This window comes from Jaculus jaculus, chromosome 4 (genome assembly GCF_020740685.1).
Source record: "Jaculus jaculus isolate mJacJac1 chromosome 4, mJacJac1.mat.Y.cur, whole genome shotgun sequence".
Classification (NCBI taxonomy): domain Eukaryota; kingdom Metazoa; phylum Chordata; class Mammalia; order Rodentia; family Dipodidae; genus Jaculus; species Jaculus jaculus.
Window position 1 is genome coordinate 112,695,073 of NC_059105.1, and position 21,326 is coordinate 112,716,398.

Here is a 21,326-nt window from a genome sequence, read left to right on the forward strand (position 1 = left end):
CCCCACCCAAAGCCCCACCCACAAAAGTTATCCTAGTAACTGTGTCTTTCACATTTTATAAATATTAACTTCTTAAACCTGCACCTTCTTCTTTGTCCACATATGGTCACATTACAAAAAAAAAAAAAAAAGAAATGTCAATTAAATACATTGTTAATGTTACTATATTAAATCTGCTCTCTGCTTCAGCCAACTGTTCCTTACACCACCACTTATAACCTCCTTGTGCCCACTGCCAACAAACTGGTTGGCGTGTTCATCTTTGCCACCTTTAGACACCCATAGGACACAGTTCAGAGACAGGAATTCTGGAGCTGTAGGAAAGGTATTCTTTCTGGTCTGATGCTCATCCCAAACACTTCTAGCACCGATGGTAGGAATCTGAACAGCACCAGCTGCGAGGCAGCCTTGATTTATTTTTGAGTATGGAAAAAGAGAATGGAAATAAATTGGCAAAAGAAGTGGGAAGGGAGAGAGAGGAGCCAACTTGAGGCCTGACCACACAGCTGTTCTGGCTGCACCGGCACAGCTCTCAGCTCCAGTTGCAAGGAATTCCGAGTTCTCAGGATCTTGACGACTCTGGAGGTCAGTGATCCCAGCTCACACAGCCTCTACCAGCTCAAGAGAGAAGTCCTACCTAAGGTCATGAAATAAACCTGACTGCTGCCACCAGAGCGAACGGAGGCGAAGAACACCTGCAGAAGCGACAGAGGAGAGAGGGTGTGGTTAGCAGGCACCTCAGTGCCTTCTGCTGCCTTCACCTGCTGAAGTATGCCTAAAAGGCAGTGGGGCTAAAAGTTCCTTGATTAATTTATTTCGGAATCTACCAAAACTTCAAGGAAATTCCCCATAAGTCTATGGAAAATAAACTGCTCTGAAGGACAGCAGCAACTAAAAAGAAGCCATAAAGAAATATTACCTTAGCCAGGCGTGGTGGTGCACGCCTTAATCCCAGCAGTAGGGAGGCAGAGGTAGGAGGATTGCCGTGAGTTGGAGGCCATTCTGAGACTCCATAGTGAATTCCAGGTCAGCCTGGGCTAGAGTGAGACCCTACCTCAAAAAACCAAAACAAAAAAAGAAATATTACCTTGTCGTTGCGTTCACATAAAAATTTTAGTCTTTGAGCCCTTTTGTGCATAAACACTCCATCTAGGTGACCAGTTTCCACAGATCGGATCTCTATGGCCTTCTCTCCCCAGCCCATTGTCTGATTGGATCGAATATATGCTTTTGGAGAAGGAGGGGGAAAAAAAAGAGCATTAATGGTAAGGAAACAGCCTTGAAAAGATGTTGCTTGTACACACGCCTCTACCTAGTCTGTAGCATGTGAAGATTTTTGGTGTTAAGTTCTGCCTTGGGGCTGAGGATGTAGTTCAATGATGGAAAGCTTGCCCTAGCATGCATAAGGCCCTGGGTTTAATTCAAAGCATTGAAAACCACAAAGTTGTGTCATTATAGCTGCCTATTCTACCCCAGAAGCAGTCACTTCAATGTCTGGACTAATTTTTCTTAGGTCTTTTAGCAATGGCCTCTAAGGGCAGAGTTTAGTAGATGTTTTCATTAATCCAGCCAAGTGAGGTGGTAGGGGAAAGAAAGTTGAGGAGACAGACAGGGACTTAACTGCAATAAAACTAAGACAGTTTGAGGCTGTGGAAACAAAGCTGTAGAAACTCCAAGCCCAGCCTCTATTTTAAATACAAACTAGAGATAGACTGCTTCACAGGGTGTCCAGCTATGGCTTTACTTCTCTCAAGAGCAAACCATGTCTCTTCCTCTGACTCTCATCACTTCCCACAAAATGGTCAAACAACACCTGCCCCATTTTATTAAGTATCTTATGGATTAAATGAGAGACAGCAATAGTAGTTTGAAAAAGTACACAATTACTTGGATTTTGTTCAAAAATAGACTTATCACATTTCCAGTATGTATAATCTAACTTTCTACCATCTATTGCTAATCAACCACTCTGTAAAATGGACAAAGGGTTTGAACAACAAGCAAAATTAGTATGTCAAACAGATGTGATCTTGGAGAAGGCTCCATTTTCAAAAATGCTGCTTCTTTCCGGTGCTACGTACCTACAGACGTTGGCATCTCGCCCCACTGCAGAACCACATCCTTGGTGATCCTTCCATATGTGTTCACATAAACACCCTCATCTTCATAACAGACCAGAAGCTCCATCCCATCCGTGTTGGGGAGGATAATGATTGCATGGGGTTTGATGCTACACTGAATCTAGACAAGAAGAACAGAATATAGGGAGGGATGTCTGTGGTATTTTTCAGCCCCGTGAAAGGACTCAGTACAACTGTCTAGAGAATGCTCTGGCGCATACCACAAACAAGTAATACTCTAGGAAAACACACGCCATGTATAGCTCAAACTTGACCATTTACATGTCATATATTTCATTGACCCTCATATACTGGGCTACTGGCATAAATTACATGGCAGACTCTCTCTAGCAATCCCTCCCAACCCAGGGCTTCTCTGCCTGATCAGAGCTGCCCCAAATCCACCCCATGTTAGTCAAAGTGAGTGCTAAAAGGTCTTCAGGGGGCTTCATGAAGCTGGAAAGTAGATTTCCACTGTCACAAGCATAGAGCTCTTAAAAATGATACTTCATTTCAATACTCACCCCCACAACATAGGAAGATAAGGGAACCCTGCTTGTGTTAGTTCACTAAGCAGAGTAAAGGAAAAGGTCAAAACAAAGTGAAGCCAGTCAACCAACCATAGAGTGTGGGTTCTTTCTTACATGTGTTGGTAGATAAATGTCATAGACTGAGCCTGAATCCACATCAACAGCATGGAAACCAGCACAGGATCCATAGATCACTTTTAACCTCTGGCCTTCCTCAACAGTGAGATCCACCAATAATGGCTTATGTACTAATTCTCCAAATGACTATAAAGAAATAACAAGACACAACAGAGTTTACTCATAGCAGATCACACATAGAAGCTAGACCCAATAATGAACTCAGTTACTATTCAGTTTCAAAGTAAGCTTTTCTCATGCTTAAATGCATAATTTAGCAGCTTGAAGATCCCACTACCTAGCCCAAGAATTCTGGAGCCACTTACTCTCTTACTGTTTGTCTTGAAAAACATGAAAGCCAGGGGCAGTGGCTCCTCCCTACAATCTCAGCATTCAACAGGCTGAGATGGGAGGATTACTATCAGTTTGAGGCCAACCCGGATCTCAGATCCAGGTCAGCCTGGGCTAAAGTGAAAACCTGTCTCAAAAAATGAACAAGGAATCTACATGTAAAGTCAAACCACAGGTCTTCTTGTAGCACATTATTTGAATATTCAAATGAAGCAGTGGGTAAAGATAAGCTGTGGGAATCACGAACTGAAAATCTCATGGGATGACTGTAGCAGTCACTATGGCAGCTGTAGACTTCTACTTTTCTGACTAGGCTGATAGGGGATGACAGCTTTATCATGCTGGGTAGCCTTGGTTTTCATTAATATCAGTAGTCCCAGCTCACAGGCCTGGGATGATGAAACAGATTTAAGTGAGATAATGTTTATAAAAACAACTAGTACATTATTAAGGGCAGATTGCAGGAGAACAATGCAATTTTACAATGAATTATTTTTAATCAATAATACTAGGATTTGTCAGAAATGGTAACCTATTCTTCTGCTTTATTGAAGAATCAAGCAATAAGCAATTCCCCCAAACACAAATTTACCTTTGCAATAAAATACATCTGAAGTTATTTTAAATACAATCATTTTGGATGAGTTTTAGTTTCTTGCCCTCCATTAACATGCTTCTCCCAAGGAATTCTTAGGGTTTTATTTCTAATATTAGGATAGAAATGATGATTATTTTTATCTGATGTCAGAATAATCTCATTTTTAATTAAGAATATCATAAACTTGTGTTTAGCATAATTTTTAAAGTAAATTATCAATGAACTAAGAACATACATGGAAAATTAGTAATAATTTTCTACAGGTTTCTGGGGGAGGTAAGAAGACCACTCTTAGACAACTAGGCTAACTGGAAATGTTTCATTCATTACCACTTCTGAATCTAAGAAGCAGAGGGAAATGTATGAGTATGTATGAACACACAACCAAAAACAGTCTTATGCTTATAACAAGTGCTGATTTATTTATTTTTCCAAACTCTATACACAAAAGGGCACAACTATCCTTTTTTTAAAAAAATATTTATTTATTTGAGAGCAAGAGAGGGACAGAGGAAGAGGCAGAGAGAAAGAGAATGGGCATGCCAGGATCTCCAGCCACTGCAAGTGAGCTCCAGACACATGCGCTCCCTTGTGCATCTGGTTTACGTGGGTCCCTGGTCCCTAGGCTTCACAAGCAAATGCCTTAACCGCTAAGCCATTTCTCCAACCCTCAAAAGGGCACAATTACCTTATTTTAAACGTTGGGTTGGCTGCTACACTTAAAATTTTAAAGTTAAATAAAAATATGACCATACTATATTTTTTAACTTCCTTCTTCTGTATAAGGCATATAGCTTATGTTATTAAGAATTCCTGTAATTAGTTATTTTTTCTTGGGATTTTGTTTGTTTGTTTGCTTTGTTTTTTGAAATAGAGTGTTGCTATGAATCTCAGGCCATTTTCAAACTCATAACGTTCCTCTAGCCTCAGCTTCTCAAGTGTTGATTTTATAGAAAGGTGCTATTACACTTAGTTTATGATTAAATTTTTTGAATTGCCTATTGTTGAGCCCTTTTCAAGTATACATCCATGCTTTACATGAAGGTCTGTTTTTGAGTGGAGGGTGGAAGCACACATTTGATCATCTGGAGGCTTAGGAAACAGCTACTTATTACATTATGCTACAAATGGCCTCTCCTGTGCAAAATCATAGTTATATTAACACATAGCTTTGTATTGTCATTTTAGCTATTCAGATTTTTAAAACTGATCCCAAGGCTTTGGGTTATAACTTGTATAGGTGATGCTACTTCTAAGTGCACTTGTTGTTTTACCTTAAAGGCCATAAATTTGTGATATGGCTTGGGTGCCCATGCATAAACTTCCACCGAACTCTTCAGAGCAATTACCAGAAATTTGATTCTTTCATATTTTACTGAAAAACAAATCAAACATAAAAAAGTAAGTGACATAATAGTAACCGTTGAGTAGTATCAACATGAAACTCTAAGTTTGTCTTGCTGCTTTCTGAAAACTTTTAGAAATAAGCCTTCTGTTGACTCATCCAAATCACCAAGGGTAAGAGGATGCATACAGTTAAGAGTTCAAGCCACTCACTTTCCTTTTCCATTGCTTCAGTATATAATTCATGTTTTCTGATTTTTTTTTTTTTTTTTTTTTTTTTTGAGGTAGGGTCTCATTCTAGCCCAGGCTGACCTGGGATTCACTATGTACTCTCAGAGTGGCCTTGAACTCTTCAGTGATCCTCCTACCTCAACCTCCCAAATGCTGGGATTAAAGGCATGTACCACCATGCCCAGCTTATTTTCTGATGTTTTTAATGCTATATTGGGTTCATTTACAAGCATTGAATACAATCAGTAAGTTCCCTTATGTTCCTAACTTCTTAGATTTCCAGCATTTTATTATCAAGGGCAATTCTAGGCATGTCATCCTAAAGTCTTGAGGGCTCAACTATTACTTCATCATGATAATAATTCAATTAGTTAGCAAAGGGGGTCCTCAATCATATAGAAAGAGGTCTTATGTGCAGTTTTCTCCAGGTTTCACATGGATTCTGACAGAAGACTATGGAAGGGTATGTCAAAACACTCTGAGTCCTGAAATTCTATCAGTAAACTGAAGTTTCTGTGCATAAGATCAAGTAGCACTCCAAACCACTGTTCATAATCTGCAGTGAAAGAGATTTCTAGGATTCTACCTAAAGTCCTGTACTAGAAAAGTAGTATTAAATCTCTCTCTTTGAACCTTAAGAAAGCCTTGTCTCCTTTCCATAGCTATTCTTACTCACGCCATGATCCAGACTTCAAGTGACTGACTTCTTTCTACGTTGTATATGCCTATCCATTTCCATATAAGCTTCCTACCTTGCTACTTTATTCTTTGTGAGTCAAAGCAAGTGTTAGCTTGATACCTCTCCCATACTCCATACACTGTCACCTGTTCAAATAAATCATTAAGTTACAACACATTTTTTTGTTCGTTTTTTTGAAGTAGGGTCTCACTCTAGCCCAAGCTGACCTGAATTTCACTATGAAGTCTCAGGGTGGCCTCAAACCCACAGAGATCCTCCTACCCCTGCCTCTGGAGTGCTAGGATTAAAGGCACGCACCAGCATGCCTGGCAAGTTACAAAAGATGGTAAGAGGCTGTTCATACCAGTACCATTTAATTGAATTTTATGAAATGATGGAAATGCTTTGTATTTATATTGTTAGTAGCACAATTGCTATGCACATGTGGCTATTAAGCATGTAGAATGTATTAGGGTCAATAAGGAGCAAAATTTTGAGTTGCTAACTTTAATTAATTTAAAATATACTTTAGTGCTCTCTCTCCTCTGCTCTTGGTGTCAACTCAGAATCATTCTAAATATTGAGATGACTCATGTAATAATTAGTAACCAATGAGCTGAGGCCAGAGACAGTCTACATAAATAAGAAGTCAATGTCAAGCACACTGAGAGCAGAAGAACTGCCTGTAGTATGTATTTTAATAAGCAAAGAAATATGCACACAGAAATGAACATTCAACAGATGTCTAGTCTTAATCAGCCTGTGTCAAATTCTATCAAAATATACCATCATCCCCATAAAACTTTAATTTGGCTATGATTCATTCTTTTCCCTCCCTCCCTCCCTCCCTCCCTCCCTCCCTCCCTCCCTCCCTCCCTCCCTCCCTCCCTCCCTCCCTCCCTCCCTTCCTTCCTTCCTTTTCTTTCTTTCTTTCTTTGAGAGAGAGAGAAAGAAAGTGAATGGCACATCAGGGCCTCCAGCAGCTGCAAACTCCAGATGCATGTGCCACCTTGTGCATCAGGCTTATGTGAGCCTGAGGGAATTAAACCTGGGTCCTTTGGCTTTGCAGACAAGGGCCTTAACTGCTAAGCTATCTCTGTAGCCCTTTTCCCCTTAATTCTAAAAGGCAATTTAATTATTTTTTCATTTGTAACAAATAAAAAAAATAGTCTTGGCTTTGTGAGACTTTATTAGAAACACTGCATGTATTCCAAGAGGATGAAAATTCCAACAACAAAACAGTGGCCATGAAATAGCAACTAGCCAGCAAGGCTCTTACATTATTTACTAGTAAAGAGTAGTATCTCTGCACAGTATATTTAATTAAAAACAACCCATGCTCTATGAGCTAAGGCCTCAAACATTCTCTCTCAGTAAGTGCAAAGACCACTGGCATCCTTTAAAAAAGTGAAGTTGGACTTTAATAGGAAGAGCTCAAGTCAGAGGTCTTAATGAAGTTACTCAGGGCTATATCTTACAGAGGAGAATGCGTACTATTAAAAAGGGAGTGAAAGACTCTTTCACAGATGAAAGATGTAACAGTGAGGACAGTGCAAACTTGTAAATTGTGTTACGCTGATTGGTGTACAACATGGTAAGAAAGCCGTCTAAATGAGACTTGAAGAACTGAAAACACTTTAGAAACAGAAACCAGAAAGACACCACGTTTCAAAACAAAACTATCATGACAAATTTCAAAGAGAATAATAGTTTTAAGCTAAACCCTACTTAAACTCTAAAAGTAAAACACTTTAGATTCTCCTAGAACTTACCAACTTTATAATGTACACATCCTTCCAAATCACCTACAGTAGTCCATCCTTGCTTCTTCTCAACTTCTGGATCATTATGAAGTATTTTATTTCTCAACCAGGACAAATAGTAAACACGCAATTTATCCTTCTTGCCTAGCAAAATAAATATTTTACATGCATATTCAAAAGTAGATGTCATCATTAACAGCAATGGTATGAAAAAGAAATTTCTGTAACCTAAACCTAGTAAATACTATTTCCCCTACAAGAATTATTAGTATCAGTTTTATCAGAAACTCAATAAATTTTGGAACCTGCTACAGAATTATCAATGGTATAGGTATGACTAGAAGGGTTTTGAAGCAATAACAAACTCACACTTAAAACAGATGAAGGGGACGTGAGAGATGGCTGAGTGGTTAAGGCGCTTGCATGCAAAGCCTAAGGACCTAGGGTCAATTCCCTAGTACCCATAAGTCAGATGCACAAGGTAGCACGTGCACCTGGAGTTCATTTGTAGTGGCTAGAGGCTCTGGTGTGCCCATTCTCTCCCTCTCTCTATATATATCTGACTCACTCTCTCAAACAAATTAATAAAAGTATTTAAAAAACAAATGAAGGGTTCTGAACCAATAACATACTCACACTTAAATAGATGGTATCAATAAACCATAAAGTAATAATGTGATGGTGTGAAATACATATTGCCTGTTTTCTGGCATACTTGTAAATCCTGACAATCTTCAAATATAAACATCATCTTGTATACTAATAACTGATTAGTGAGTAGCAGGCCCTATGTAGCTCAGAATGGAAGCTAGTCACCAAAAAGACCAAGGCAGAATCAGACTGTTGGAACATTGAGCACTACCCTCAGCCTACAAATGGTGAAAGGGGCTGAGGATTAAGTCTAACATTATTGGGCAATAATTTCGTCCATCATATCTATTATAACAAAGCCTTCATAAAAACCCAGAAACACAAAATTCAGATGAACTTCCAGACAGTTGAACATGCCAAGGTAACTAGGAGAGGATACACCTGGAAGGGCGTGGAAACTTCTTAAAATTAATATACAATTAGATTATAATGAGGCTTCAGAGTATAATCCTATTATACAAAAGTCAACTACTTTCTTATATTCCAATAAGAACATTAGAATTTGAAATGAAGGTATGGGAAAAAAAATAAAAAGACATATTCTGTGTTCAAGGATAGGAAAACAACACTGTCAGTTCTTCAAAATTTGATCCACAAGTTAAAACAACTACATATCACACAGCACATTATTTTGTGCATATCAATAAACATTAAAGTTTATATGCAAAAGACCTAACTTGATGAATAAAAATATTGGAAAAAATGAAGTTAAAAGGCTAGATAGTTCTAGACATCAAGATTTACTTTACTTATTTGAGAAATCATATTGATTGCCATAACGGCTACAACAACTTACAGTCTCACCAACAAAGTGTTCAGTGCTACAAGAGACATTTCTATTACACCCTGCAAGGTTCAGAGAACACTACAGGGAAAAGCAATAATGTAAGAGCCAAAGAATGGGAATGAGTGCTCTGTAATGCTGTGTTCTGGACGTGAAGTAGCCATTGCATTCATGACCTCAGCAGCTAACATCACAATATGGAGCCCACCAACATTCAACATACATGATTGGGAGGAGCAAAATAGCAACAGGTTTAGTTGGAAAGGAGGGATTCAGTTGAAGGGGGATGAGTAAGAGGGTACAAAAGGTGTTAGGAAGGAATTATGACCAAAATACATTACGTCCATATGTGAAAACAGTCAATGAAAGGATTTACTGTCCTATATTACAATAGTCAAATCCACGTGGTTATTAGCAAAAGAGTGGATGAATAGATTGGTGGATCAAAATGGAAAGTCTAGCAGGAGATGAGTGAACAATGAACAAACACAGAGCAGAAAAGCAAGGCGAGCTCATATTTTGGCTGGAGAGATGGCTTAGCAGTTAAGGCGCTTGACTGCAAAGCCAACAGATTCGATTCATTAGGACCCACATAAGCCAGATGTACAAGGTGGTGCATATGTCTGGAGTTCCTTTGCAGTGGCTAGAGGCCTTGGCATGCCCTCTCTCTCTCATAAATAAATATTTGGAGAAAAAAAGGAAGCCCCCATATTTTAATACATACTGTAAGAATAATCAGATACCCATGTGAAAATAAATATAAATCTACATGAAAACATTTTTTTTACAAAAAAAATTCATTAAAAATAGGATATAGTCCTAAATGTGAGATTTAAAGCTACCAAGGTCCTAAAAGAAAGTAGAAAATATATTCTAGATGGACCTTGGATATGACAATGACTTTTGGGAAGATCATCAAAAGTACAATGCATGAAGAAAAATATCAGTAAGTTTTACTTAAGTTTAAAATCTTCAGTCAGTAGACCTGAGTTCAGATCAGAGCACTCACAAAAAAGCTTCACATAGCCACATAAGACTGTAATCCAAATACAGGGGAGGCTGACTCAAGAGGGCCTCTGGGGGCTTGCTGATCAGCTAATTTAGCTGGGTTTGTCAGCTAAAAATAAGAGAAAGAATTATTGAGGAAGGCACTCTATGTTGATTTTTGAACTCCACAAATGTATGCACATACACGCACACATACATATGTTACACACATACCTATAGAAAAATTTAAAATCTCTGTTCTACAAAAGACAATTGTAAAGAGAACAAACAGAAAAAACCTACAAGGTATTTTCAAAATTCATGTAATCAGTCTTGTATTCAAAATATACAAAGAATTTTTCGAATTCAACAACAGAAAAAAAGCCGCCCAATGACATTATGTGCTACAGATGCCAAGTAAGTACGTTCAAAGCATCAGAAAGGAGCTGAAGCAACAGAAAGCTTCACTCCTTGGCTGTAAGATAGAAAATAATGTGGCCACTTTGGAAGATGAGTTTAGCAAAGATGGATCACAGTTTGACCAAATGTTCCATTTAGTTGTGCTGCTAGGTATGTACCCAAAACTAAGAACAAAGCTATGTTCCTGCAAAAAGCAGCATGGTCATGTTTATATAGCAGCTTTATTTAAATGCCAAATCCTGAAGCAACCAAGATGTCTTCTGATAAGTGAATAGATGAACTATGATAGATTCATACAACAGAAGATTAGCAGCAATGTAAACAGTGTCAAAGACTCTCTTTACAAAACACTTACCAGATATTGTCACCAGGACATTTAAGCCCTCAAGTACATCCATTTGCTGAAACCGTCTTCGGTTGATCAGAGGATATACCTTCCCTTGGCCACTTCTATCCAAGAGCATCAGACCACTCTCTGTGCCCACTAACAAATTCACTCCTGTTACAAGGACACAGAAAAGTCTACATTTTACACTGTTTTTATAAATAGCAGGGTTGTAAACAAAGAATAATAATCCCTACTTGAAAAAGAGGATAGCTTTCTTAATTTATGCAGAATAAGAATGGAATAATCAAAGGTTAAAGCAACCAAACCTGCAACACTTGGCCATACGGGAGCAACAGTGATATATTTACTTAGGTAGGAGAACATCTCATCTCCTTGCTTTTTTTCAGCTTTTCCACAGACCCCCCCCCCAAGTGTTTTGAGTTCACTATCTCTGTTTTATCCTACATGTAATTGGTCACATTAGGCACTTAAAAAGGGGGGGGGGCTGGAGAAATGGCTTCATGGCTAAGGCACTTGCCTGTGAAGCCTAAGGACCCAGGTTCTATTCCCTAGTGCCCACAGAAGCCAGATGCACAAAGTAGCACATGTGTCTGGAGTTTGCTTGCAGTGGCTAGAGGCCCTGGCATGCCCATTCCCTCTCTCTCTCTCTCTCTCTCTCTCTCTCTCTCTCTCTCTCTCTCTCTCTCTCTCTCTCTCTCTCTCTCTCTCCCCCTCTTCCAAATAAAGGAATAAATAAATAAATAACCTTCATCTGATACCACAATCTTTTCATTGGCAAAGTTCTGGAATGCTTTATAGACAAAACCTGAGCTCCTCAATTCCTTACCAGCTTATGATCTGGCTTTGATCACCCAGACCCCACTATATCTGGAAACCAATGTACCTCAGTTCTTGGCTCTCCATTTTTCAGGAATATTTAACCCTATGTGCCTAATTCTGACCATCTTGGTTTTCCTAATCTTTAGCAGCGGGCAATCTGTGTGGACCTCTGCTTTTTACACAGATACATCCATTAGCTCTTTGTTTTTGAAGTAGGGTTTCTTTTTTTTTTTTTTTTTTTTTTTGTACGTTTTCGAGGCAGGGTTCACTGTAGCTCAGGCTGACCTGGAATTCACTACACAGTCTCAGGGTGGCCTCAAACTCACAGTGATCCTCCTATCTCTGCCTCCCGAGTGCTGGGATTAAAGGTGTGCACCACCATACCTGGCTAGTGTTTCACTTTTGTTAGGCTGACCTAGAAGTCCCTCTGTTGTCCCAACCTGGCCTCAAACTCAGTGATCCTCCAAGTTCTGCCTCCTGAGTGCTATGAATAAAGGCTGAATGCACTACCGCAACCAGCCCATTAGCTCTTGAGTCACTGGACCTCTTACTCTAAATACACTTATTTTCCCCAGTGCTCTTGCTCTTTTAGCCTAGAACCTCTGTTGTCTAAAGTGGTTATCCTGTGACTCCCAGGGACCTGAACATAAGTGTTTGTGCTGACTTCCTAAACTGGGTATACACCCCTCAGACAAAAACTTAAGTATCTGTGCTTTTATAAGTTAACTGCTCATTCATTAATTCTGTGGAGATGGAATGGCCAAAAAAGGTGTCAAAGGTATGTGCATTCGTGTGTGTGTACATGCATATGTGTGTCTCACATCCTATTTCCACAGAATCTGTAATGAGTAACTGTGAAGGCAACAAGGGAACACCCTCTCAAAGCCTTCTCTCAGTTTTGTACCTGTTCTATATTGAAAAGGTGTTATACCAACATTTGGGGCAAACTACCTACTCAAGAAATCCCTGTGAAGAATCTATAAGCATTTTTGTGATCTTAGGGGAAAGTAGAGGTCCTGAGATTTACATTAATACTTTATCTTCCACCACTGTCTAAACTCACATAAGAACTTCAATGATTATCAATACCAAGAACATAGGGACAATGCTTAGGAACATACCAAAGCAATGTGGGCTCTAAACTATCACAACATCTTGTCTAGAGCCCTTTAAAAAACAGCAAGAGATCCATATAAGTTCTAGGGACATTTAAGAGTTTCTGCTAGGTAAAATAGTATACAAGAACAACTTATACACATGTCTTACTTCTTTAGAGATATATTCTGCCTAACATGTTATCTTGATAAGGCAGTTTGTTTTAGTCTGGCAGATTATGAAATAACTTCAAAAAGGGAGCTTCTAGAACTTGGGCAATTTTCTCAGCAGTAAGTCACCATCTGATATGTATAACGTTTTAAGAACTTGCTTCTAAGACCATATTGCTTGGTATACCTTTAAAAAGTTGTAAGGCCTCATGCTCTAATTCAACAAGGGCCCAGAATAACACTAACCATCATAGAGGCTGCATTTAAATTTAAATGGATTCAAGTAAAATTCCACTTCTTCAGTTTCACAAAACACATTTCATGTTCTCACTAGCCACATGCAACCATTGGCTAATGGACAGTGCCGAGAAAAAAAAAAAAGTATCCGAGTAGAAAACTCAAATTGGGCATTCTTCCTCCCTTAGGTTGCTGCTTCCTGTCAGGTATTTGGTCACATTAACACATAATCAATACAAAAGTTTCTTTAGTTAGTTTTTTTTTTTTTTAATCAATCAAACCACATAAAATGGGATCCAGGACTCACTGGGATACTAGAGGAATATATGGCCAAAATAAGACTGCTACTAAACCAAACTATTCTGGACTAAATGATGCCACCTAGAAAACATGGATCGCTACTTTCTACAGAACTGACATGTTTAGCACTATTGTTTTCATGGAAAGTACTGCAAGAATTTTGGGGGCTACAAACATTCCCATAAAAATCCTCTAAAATGAATAACAATTATGAAAATCTACTGAATAAACTAGTGTGCTAGTGACGATGCTGTGCCAGGTGCGTCACTGTATGATGCCTATGACCCTCCAACAGCTACTCTTATTTTTACTTAGATGACTAATAAAGAAAAGGCCTTACTGCATGATCATATTGGTTTTAAAATCAATCTTTCAGACATGACAGAAATCCATACTTCAAGAGAAAGCATGTGTGTCTATACTGCACATGATTTATTCTAAAAGCCTTGGGAAAGAAGCTCAGCAGGAACTTTAGGAGCCAGGTAAGAATAAATCCAAGAGCAACCTCAAGTGCAGAAAGTGGAAAAGAGGAGACCTCACACACCCTTTTCTTTAACTTCAGGAGTATCAGGAGCTAGGAATATTCTAAGGCTCCAAATGTGAAAGCCGAATCCTCAAGAAAGCCTCAGTAGTACGGGCTAAAACATGAGAGGCTCTGGTGCGTAAGGAGAGAAAACTACTTATCACTGCAGGAAATATGATGGCCATTGATGTTCAAGGAGTAAGACTGGTGGGCATTTCATACTCATTTCTATGCATAACAGACTTCTGGGTAGAAGTAGTCCATTGTGGGATTCAAGGTGCTTAAGAACAAAATGAATAGAAAACAGGGTGAGGAGAAGTGCTAGATGAAAGCTGACAGAAAGGCAGTTGGAGGATTTGAAAAAGTAGACATGTGAAAACCTCCCAATATGCTCTTACAGCATCTTTAGTGATAAGGATGCTTCAGTGTACATACAGACAAGTCAGATTAGCAGTTCACTTGCAGACTACTTTTCAAAGTCTCATTTGGAAGTTAGCAAAAGTAAAAGAAAGCAAGAAAAAAGGGTGAATTAAAGCATTTAAAGAAAGACACTTGAATAAGCTTCTCCACTTTTCCTATAAATATGGACCAAATGCTCTCTTATCCTTTTCCTGTTCCTTCTTTACATGAAGAAGAGGACAGATCACTCTATCAAAGTCCAAGTGCTGAAATGACTGCAGGCACGCCTGTGTTCATTGTTCCATCAACACACACTCAGTTACAGCCAAAGACAGAGGACAAGATTCACAACACTAGACCTTCAAAAACTCCTCACACTATTCAGCGCAGTCATTCTCTGAAAGACCAGCCTGCTCTTCAGAATGTAAATAAAGAGTAAGGTAACATTAATTAAGACACCTACCCCATAAGGCAGCACAAAGAATCTCTGAGTTAAATCTCTTCTTGTATTTACGAATCTCAGGGGTATCACTCTGTGGTCTAGTGTTGGTTGGGTTCACATTGACCACTGAGCCCTTCCGGGTAGGATCTTGCCTTATGGCTTCTGGTCTTATTCCATCACAGGAAAATCCCACTGAAACACATTATGTTTAAAATTATTTTCTGCATATACCCCACAACTACCTCCCTCCTTCACTATACTTCAAATAAATATTTACAGGATACAAGTAATACTTTGTCAAAAAGATAATTCTATAAGACATGTACATGGAAAAAGAAGACAATTATACAGCTTACTACAAATAAGGCAATTCAAGTGGAATGGGAGGTTTTTCATCATGCTTCAAAAGCTACCTATGAAAAGGGACTGGGTCCTGTTTGCCAGGTGTTTTTTTTTTATTGCTGCTACACTTACCCACAGAAGTAACTGTTGTCCCACTAGATGGAGAAATCTGTAGTAATCTGGGGTCTATAAAAGGTGTAAAGGAGGAGGAAGATTTGTGTTTCTGGAGTGTGCTACTAGCGGACTGAGTCTGTAATGTAAATTTCAGTTTCATTAATACAAATGACATTTAAAAAGCAAATATTAAAATATCATTTCAATCCTTTCTACGCTGCACCATTTCCCAATTCAAACCCTCTTTTGCATCACTTCCCAACAGCACTGCAGGGGACCTCTGTGCGGGCAGAGCACAGGCCGTGGCAGGTTGTTTCAGCTGCACCCACAGAGGAGCCACGTGCCTGTCAGAGTCATGCACATCCAAGACAGTGATGCTGCAAACTATCACCGAGCTCTACACCACAGGATCCTACTTGTTTTGGAGTAATAATTACAATGTACATTCCTGAAAGAGATATGAAATGTCCTAACCTCAATTTGTTACTTTTTGAATTTACTGTCCTGCCCCAAAAGTCCAAATAATCTGTGTTATAATACTGACTGGCAAACCCTTACTTTAGTTATTTTAAACTGAACCTCTTGCCAGAAAGCTACAGAAGCTTTGGCCATCCGTGTTTTAAGCTACATCACCATGAAACCCACACCAAGCAGGAGCTCATTAGTGAAAGGTGCAAATGACAATAAGGCATATATTTTTGATCTTTTGGAGCACTGTAGTGTTTTGGTTAATAATGTAACTTAAGACAAAAAAAAAAAACACAAAGAAAGTGAAACAAATTGTTAAGTGGAAATGTAATGATGATTAAAAAAAAAACTTGCCAGTTTAGTGAGTTAACAGTTATAGAAAAAGAATAAAATGGAGCAGGTGTGAGAGATAAACATAAGGAGGAATGTGAGTGTTGGTGGGATATATATCTCTTAGGAGAAGAAAAGAGTATATTGGATCAAATGCTTTTGTCCTATTTCATTCCCTCTATGGGTTTCTGAAATTCACCATGTCCTATAGTATACAGCCCAGGCTTTTCTAAGCTCCCTATTGGACATATCTTCCACTTCACCACTCTCTACCTGCCCCATCAGTCAGTGGTCAATCCAGTCAATGGCCAGGTTAATGCCAAGTTTGCCCAGGAAGCAGCTGACTGGCACCTGCTCCTCAGGAGAGGCCTTTCCTGATTCTTTCTAAGGATATAACCAAAGTAGGAGCAGCAGTTACATGAAGAAGACTGGCTGAAGCTACATGTCAATTTCAACCTCTCTCAACTATTAGATAAATGAACTTAAATCCAACCTCTTGTGAATTCAAATCACTAGGTTAAGTATAGGATATTCAAGGTGGGCTCTGTCACTGCACTTGGGCATTACACTATTCAATGGGCAGAGAATCACCCACCTGTGACCCAGCCTGAGTAGCACAGCCACGCCACAAGCACACAAGACTTCCACACAAGACTGTACATTAAAAGCAACTCAGAACTTTGTCTTTGCTTAGTATCTTAATTTTCTAGATTTCCCCCAAAAGCATTTGAGTAGCTATCGATTTCAAGGGAAGAAATTCCTTTAAAGGGTTGGCAGTAACTAACCAACGATTCCTCCCTCCCAAAAGAAAAAAAAAAAGCAATCAAAAAAATCAATCCTGGCCTGTTTGGAGGAGAGTCTCATTAAAAAAAAAAAAAAAAAAAAAAAAAAAAAAAGTGTGAGGGTTATGCCAAATTTGTGTAACCAAATTTTCCTATACATTATTTACTGGATAAAAAGAATAAAAAGGCAGATTCCACAAAAGAGTATAAGTATTCCATGCCAAATATATAATGGATCTGAAAATACAGCAATCATTTTATTTTTATTTAAAAAAAAAAAAAGCAAATGGAAGAAAGAAAGCCATGCAACTACACTTATCTCAAAGTAAACAGTGAACTGGCAAGTTTGAAGGGAAATCCATCTAGGGTTAAGGGATTTGTATGCAGATCTGAAACATGTTACTTGGAGTTGGGAAGGAGGGCAGGTGACAGAGAAAGCAGGGGGAGGGGAGGGAGGGGGCATTGGGAAGGGTCTTTTGCAAACTAGCTCCTAGGCAATGCTGATCTAACCCCAGGAAAGCAGCCAGCTGTGGTGCGAGACATACCTCATTAGCAGTGAGCTTGTCCTGGGGTGTCTGTGGGGACATGGTGGGTGTCGGCTGGCTGGAGGATGGGGAGGAGGAGGTGGAGGAAGTGGAGGAGGAATGGCTTTGCTGTAAGAGATCTGGCAAGAGGTGAATGCGACCCGCAAAGCCATTGCTCTCATGATGGCTGGCACGCTTTTGGTCAACTGTACTCTGTAGAAAAAACAGGCACACTGGTCTCGCTCAAGCGCTGCTGACATTGCTGACAACTCTACTGATAACTGTTTTGTTTGAGGTGCTGTGTGACTTTTCAAACTCTTAAATTACCAAGGAAGTCCAAGGAAATTAGCATGAATTGCTCACATTTCCTTGCCAAATGCCTATATTGAGCCAAGAGAACTCAGAATACCTCATCTAGTGGTTTTCCACCTCAAGCAGTGAGTTTCACCTGGTTCATCAGTGGCACGAGCTTCTTGACAGTGGCTTCTACCTGTTTCTCTTTCTGACTATAGCACCAGAAGATACCCTGAGCCTTCTCTGAATCCTGGTCTTTCCCACAGTCTTCCTACTTTCCATCCAAATGTACTTCTATAGCATGAAACACACTCAGGGCGGGGTTCCAAAGCCTACCTAGGTGTACTGTGCTATTTTATAAGGAACACATCACTTGGATGAAATCTACGCTAAGAATGAAAAAAAAAAATGTTGCAAAATGTAGTGATTCAAACTGAGCACATCTTGCAGCACAAGCAGGAAAAGTAACATTTCCTGAGCCCCAATGACCTTTATATCTCTACTCCTGCTACTGTACTACAGACACCTGGGGCCAGGTGCCTTGCCACAGGCTTCACACCTGCACCCTCATTCTACCAGCCGGCACAGGACTCCCTGTGGCTTTTCTACCACTCAGACACAGACTGTGAAACTAGCGTGGTGTTTAGATGAGGGCTGCCGCAGGCATGCAGGGAGCAGCAATGTGGGTGGAAGACTACTGGCTACCTTCGTGGCATGCAGTACACACCTACCTCCCTAGCCCCGACACGCTACCCTCAGGGCTTTGTTAACATGAAAACAGATAATGATGTAGAAACAGCATGAGTGAGTGAATGAGCCAGTGGGTTAATGACTGTAGGAGAAGCTCAGCCTCTGACAACGGAGAGAAGAGACACAGGTACCTGGCGGACGATCAGAGTACCCTCCTTGGATGGGGTCATGGCTGGTTCACTTTCTACATCATCATGAACAATCATAGTTTTCACAGATTCTGTTTCACCATTACTCAGATTCAGAGATGACCTATGGAGACAAAATCCGGAAGTGAAGAACACTTCTCCCATGAGTCAACAATATCATTTTGATATGTGCCACCTTCTCAAAGCTGTGAGATGAGGCTGCTAGTAAAGTTCCTCAAGGACTTGGCTTTTTATCTTCAATAAAAGATCCCCACATACTTTGTTTTTAAGCAAAAAGTTAGAATAAGTACTTATGTTTATTAATATAATTTATACCAAACTGAAATTCCCTTCTACCATTATTTTTCAAGAAAAAAAGTGCATGTTGGGATAGTTTGGGGTAACACTGATATGTGTACACATATGCACACACAGAGAAACAGAGAGGGGAGAGAGAGAGAGAGAGAGAGAGAGATGTGAGAGATGCCAAAACTATCTGGCTCTAGGCCCATGAATACTACATTTTATTGTCTACAGACTAATGAAAGAGGTTTGAGCAAAACTGTTGTTGCCAGCAGAAAGAAGGCTCAGCAAAAACATTCTCATCCCAAGTACACCAAGGACTGACGCTGCTCTGGTGTCCTCTGGTCCTGAGGTGGAGTCGTCAGCCCCCTCTTGCTCCACGTCATCATCCTCCTCATCTGTAGTCCCAGACTCCTCACTGGAGGAAGAGTAATCTGTCACTTTGTGAGGTGGCCGCACGTCTTCCACTGCTCGAAGTTCTTTGGCCAGTGCAGTCAAATCCTAATGTGTAGGACAAGAAAGAAAGTTAGGCAGAGGAGAAGAAGGGAACAAACACGAGGTAAGAAGCACTTCTGCTAAGTATTAGTAAATAACTACAGTGCAAAGTTTTTTATAAAAAATGCTTTGTGGAGGCTTTACCAGTTTCTTATGAAGGTGAGCTTTCGGGGGGGGGGGGAGAAGCCCAACAGATAAAAAATATAAAAGATTTTTTAAAGTCAGGCTGGGGGCTGGAGGGAAGGCTTAGCTAAGGCATTTGCCTGCAAAGCCAAAGGGCCCAGGTTTGATTCCCCAGGACCCATGTTAGCCAGATGCACAAGGTGATAAATGCATCTGGAGTTTGTGTGGCTGGAGGCCCTGGTGTGCCCATTCTCTCTCTCCCTCTTTTTCTCTATCAAGTAAATAAATAAATAAAAATTTAAAATACTTTAAAAATAAGTCAGGCTGGAGAGATGGCTTAGTGGTTAAGGCGTTTGTCTGTGAAGCCTAAGGACCCAGGTTCAATTCTCCAGGTCTCATGTAAGCCAGATGCACAAAATGGCGCATGCGTCTGGAGCTTGTTTACGATGGCTAGAGGCCCTGGTGTGTCCATCCTCTCTCTCTGTACCTCTCTGTGTTTCAAACAAAAATTTAAAAAAAATAAATAAAGTCAAGAAAAATGTTATAGATAATTCAATTCTCACAACATTAAAGATCACATCAATATGGTGATTTGCTAAAGATGTGTGGTAGCATTTTGTTTGTGTTTCAAATATAAGGCAAACGTCTCAATTAACAAATAAAGAGATAGACGGGGCTTTGTTTTAAAGATACTGAACTACATGATAAAATTTCTCTTAAGGCGAAAACAAGGAAACAAGTTTGAATATCTAATTTAAAGTCCTTCTTTTTCCTCCAACTTTCATTAAGAATTATAAGCCTACTACTGTCAACTGGAAGAATGGAGTGACAGTGTGTGTGTGTGTGTGTGTGTGTGTGTGTGTGTGTATGTATGTATGTATATATGTATGTGTATATATACACACACACACCACTCATGTTTCATTTCCTTCTAGTAATCTGCCACATTTCTGGAAAATGTTAATGGCATGTACAAAGATAAAGTGGTGATGCCCCATGCCTGAAGGCACAGTGGGATTCCCACTGGCTCTTTCCAGGCTTACCCCTAATTCCATGTAATAGTACCAATGACTGTGAACATTAGAGAAAAAAAAAGTCCATGTTAAAACAGTGAAAAATCGTTTTAGTCATTCTTTTTTAAACTTAGATTTCTATCAATTCACCAGTACAATTTTCAATAGCGATTTTTATTTATATTTCACATTGTATGTTAAGTCCAAATTTTTAAGTGGGAACTTTGTTTTAAAGTAGTGGCTTGCTACCAATCAACTATGTAGCTATTTTTTCCATTTAATTTTTTTTGTTTTGTTTTGTTTTTGTTTTTTAAGGTAGGACCAGTCTCACTCTAGCTCAGGCTGACCTGAAATTCACTAAGTCATCTCAGGGTGGCCTTAAACTCAAGGCGATCCCCCTACATCTGCACCCTGAGTTCTGGGATTAAAGGCATGCACCACTATGCCAGGCTTTTTTTTTTTTTTTTTTTTTTTTTTTAGCACTTCTAACTTAGTTTTCTTCTTTTCTGGAGTTGATAATATTTTTATTTCTCTTTGAAGTTGAGGTTGAACCTCTGAAATAACAAGGTCAAGTGTGAGTCCATTTTTCTTATTAACTATCTTACTCTGACAGTTGTAGCTTTTAAATACTTCTTCAAAAAGGGACCCTTTGATAACAGTAAGTGCCTAGAGCCTACTTTATGCTAAGAAAGCTGAAGTCATAAATGTTTAAAGCTTTTTATAGCCTAGCAAAGGACTAAAAGGTAAGGTG

The 21,326-nt window shown here is 39.4% G+C and overlaps 1 protein-coding gene across 50 annotated transcripts in view; it reads right to left on the minus strand.

Moving 5' to 3' along the window:
- Positions 1 to 218: 218 nt before the first annotated feature.
- Map4k4 (mitogen-activated protein kinase kinase kinase kinase 4) overlaps positions 219 to 21,326 on the minus strand; it is a 223,178-nt gene continuing 202,070 nt past the window's right edge. For 17 of the 50 annotated variants that reach the window (XM_045147043.1, XM_045147028.1, XM_045147027.1 and 14 more), the window contains 12 exons: positions 19,270 to 19,445; positions 18,645 to 18,765; positions 17,491 to 17,682; positions 15,384 to 15,501; positions 14,931 to 15,101; positions 10,931 to 11,074; positions 7,743 to 7,877; positions 4,991 to 5,091; positions 2,765 to 2,914; positions 2,082 to 2,241; positions 1,088 to 1,227; positions 219 to 695 (listed from right to left, as the gene is read on the minus strand). In XM_045147043.1, coding sequence (XP_045002978.1) covers positions 612 to 695; positions 1,088 to 1,227; positions 2,082 to 2,241; positions 2,765 to 2,914; positions 4,991 to 5,091; positions 7,743 to 7,877; positions 10,931 to 11,074; positions 14,931 to 15,101; positions 15,384 to 15,501; positions 17,491 to 17,682; positions 18,645 to 18,765; positions 19,270 to 19,445 — 1,692 coding nt within the window. In that variant the 3' untranslated portion in view covers positions 219 to 611. Of the gene's footprint in view, positions 696 to 1,087; positions 1,228 to 2,081; positions 2,242 to 2,740; positions 2,915 to 4,990; positions 5,092 to 7,742; positions 7,878 to 10,930; positions 11,075 to 14,930; positions 15,102 to 15,383; positions 15,502 to 17,490; positions 17,683 to 18,644; positions 18,766 to 19,269; positions 19,446 to 21,326 lie in introns of all 50 variants that reach the window. The other 33 variants (XM_045147024.1, XM_045147025.1, XM_045147026.1 and 30 more) reach the window with 3 other exon arrangements.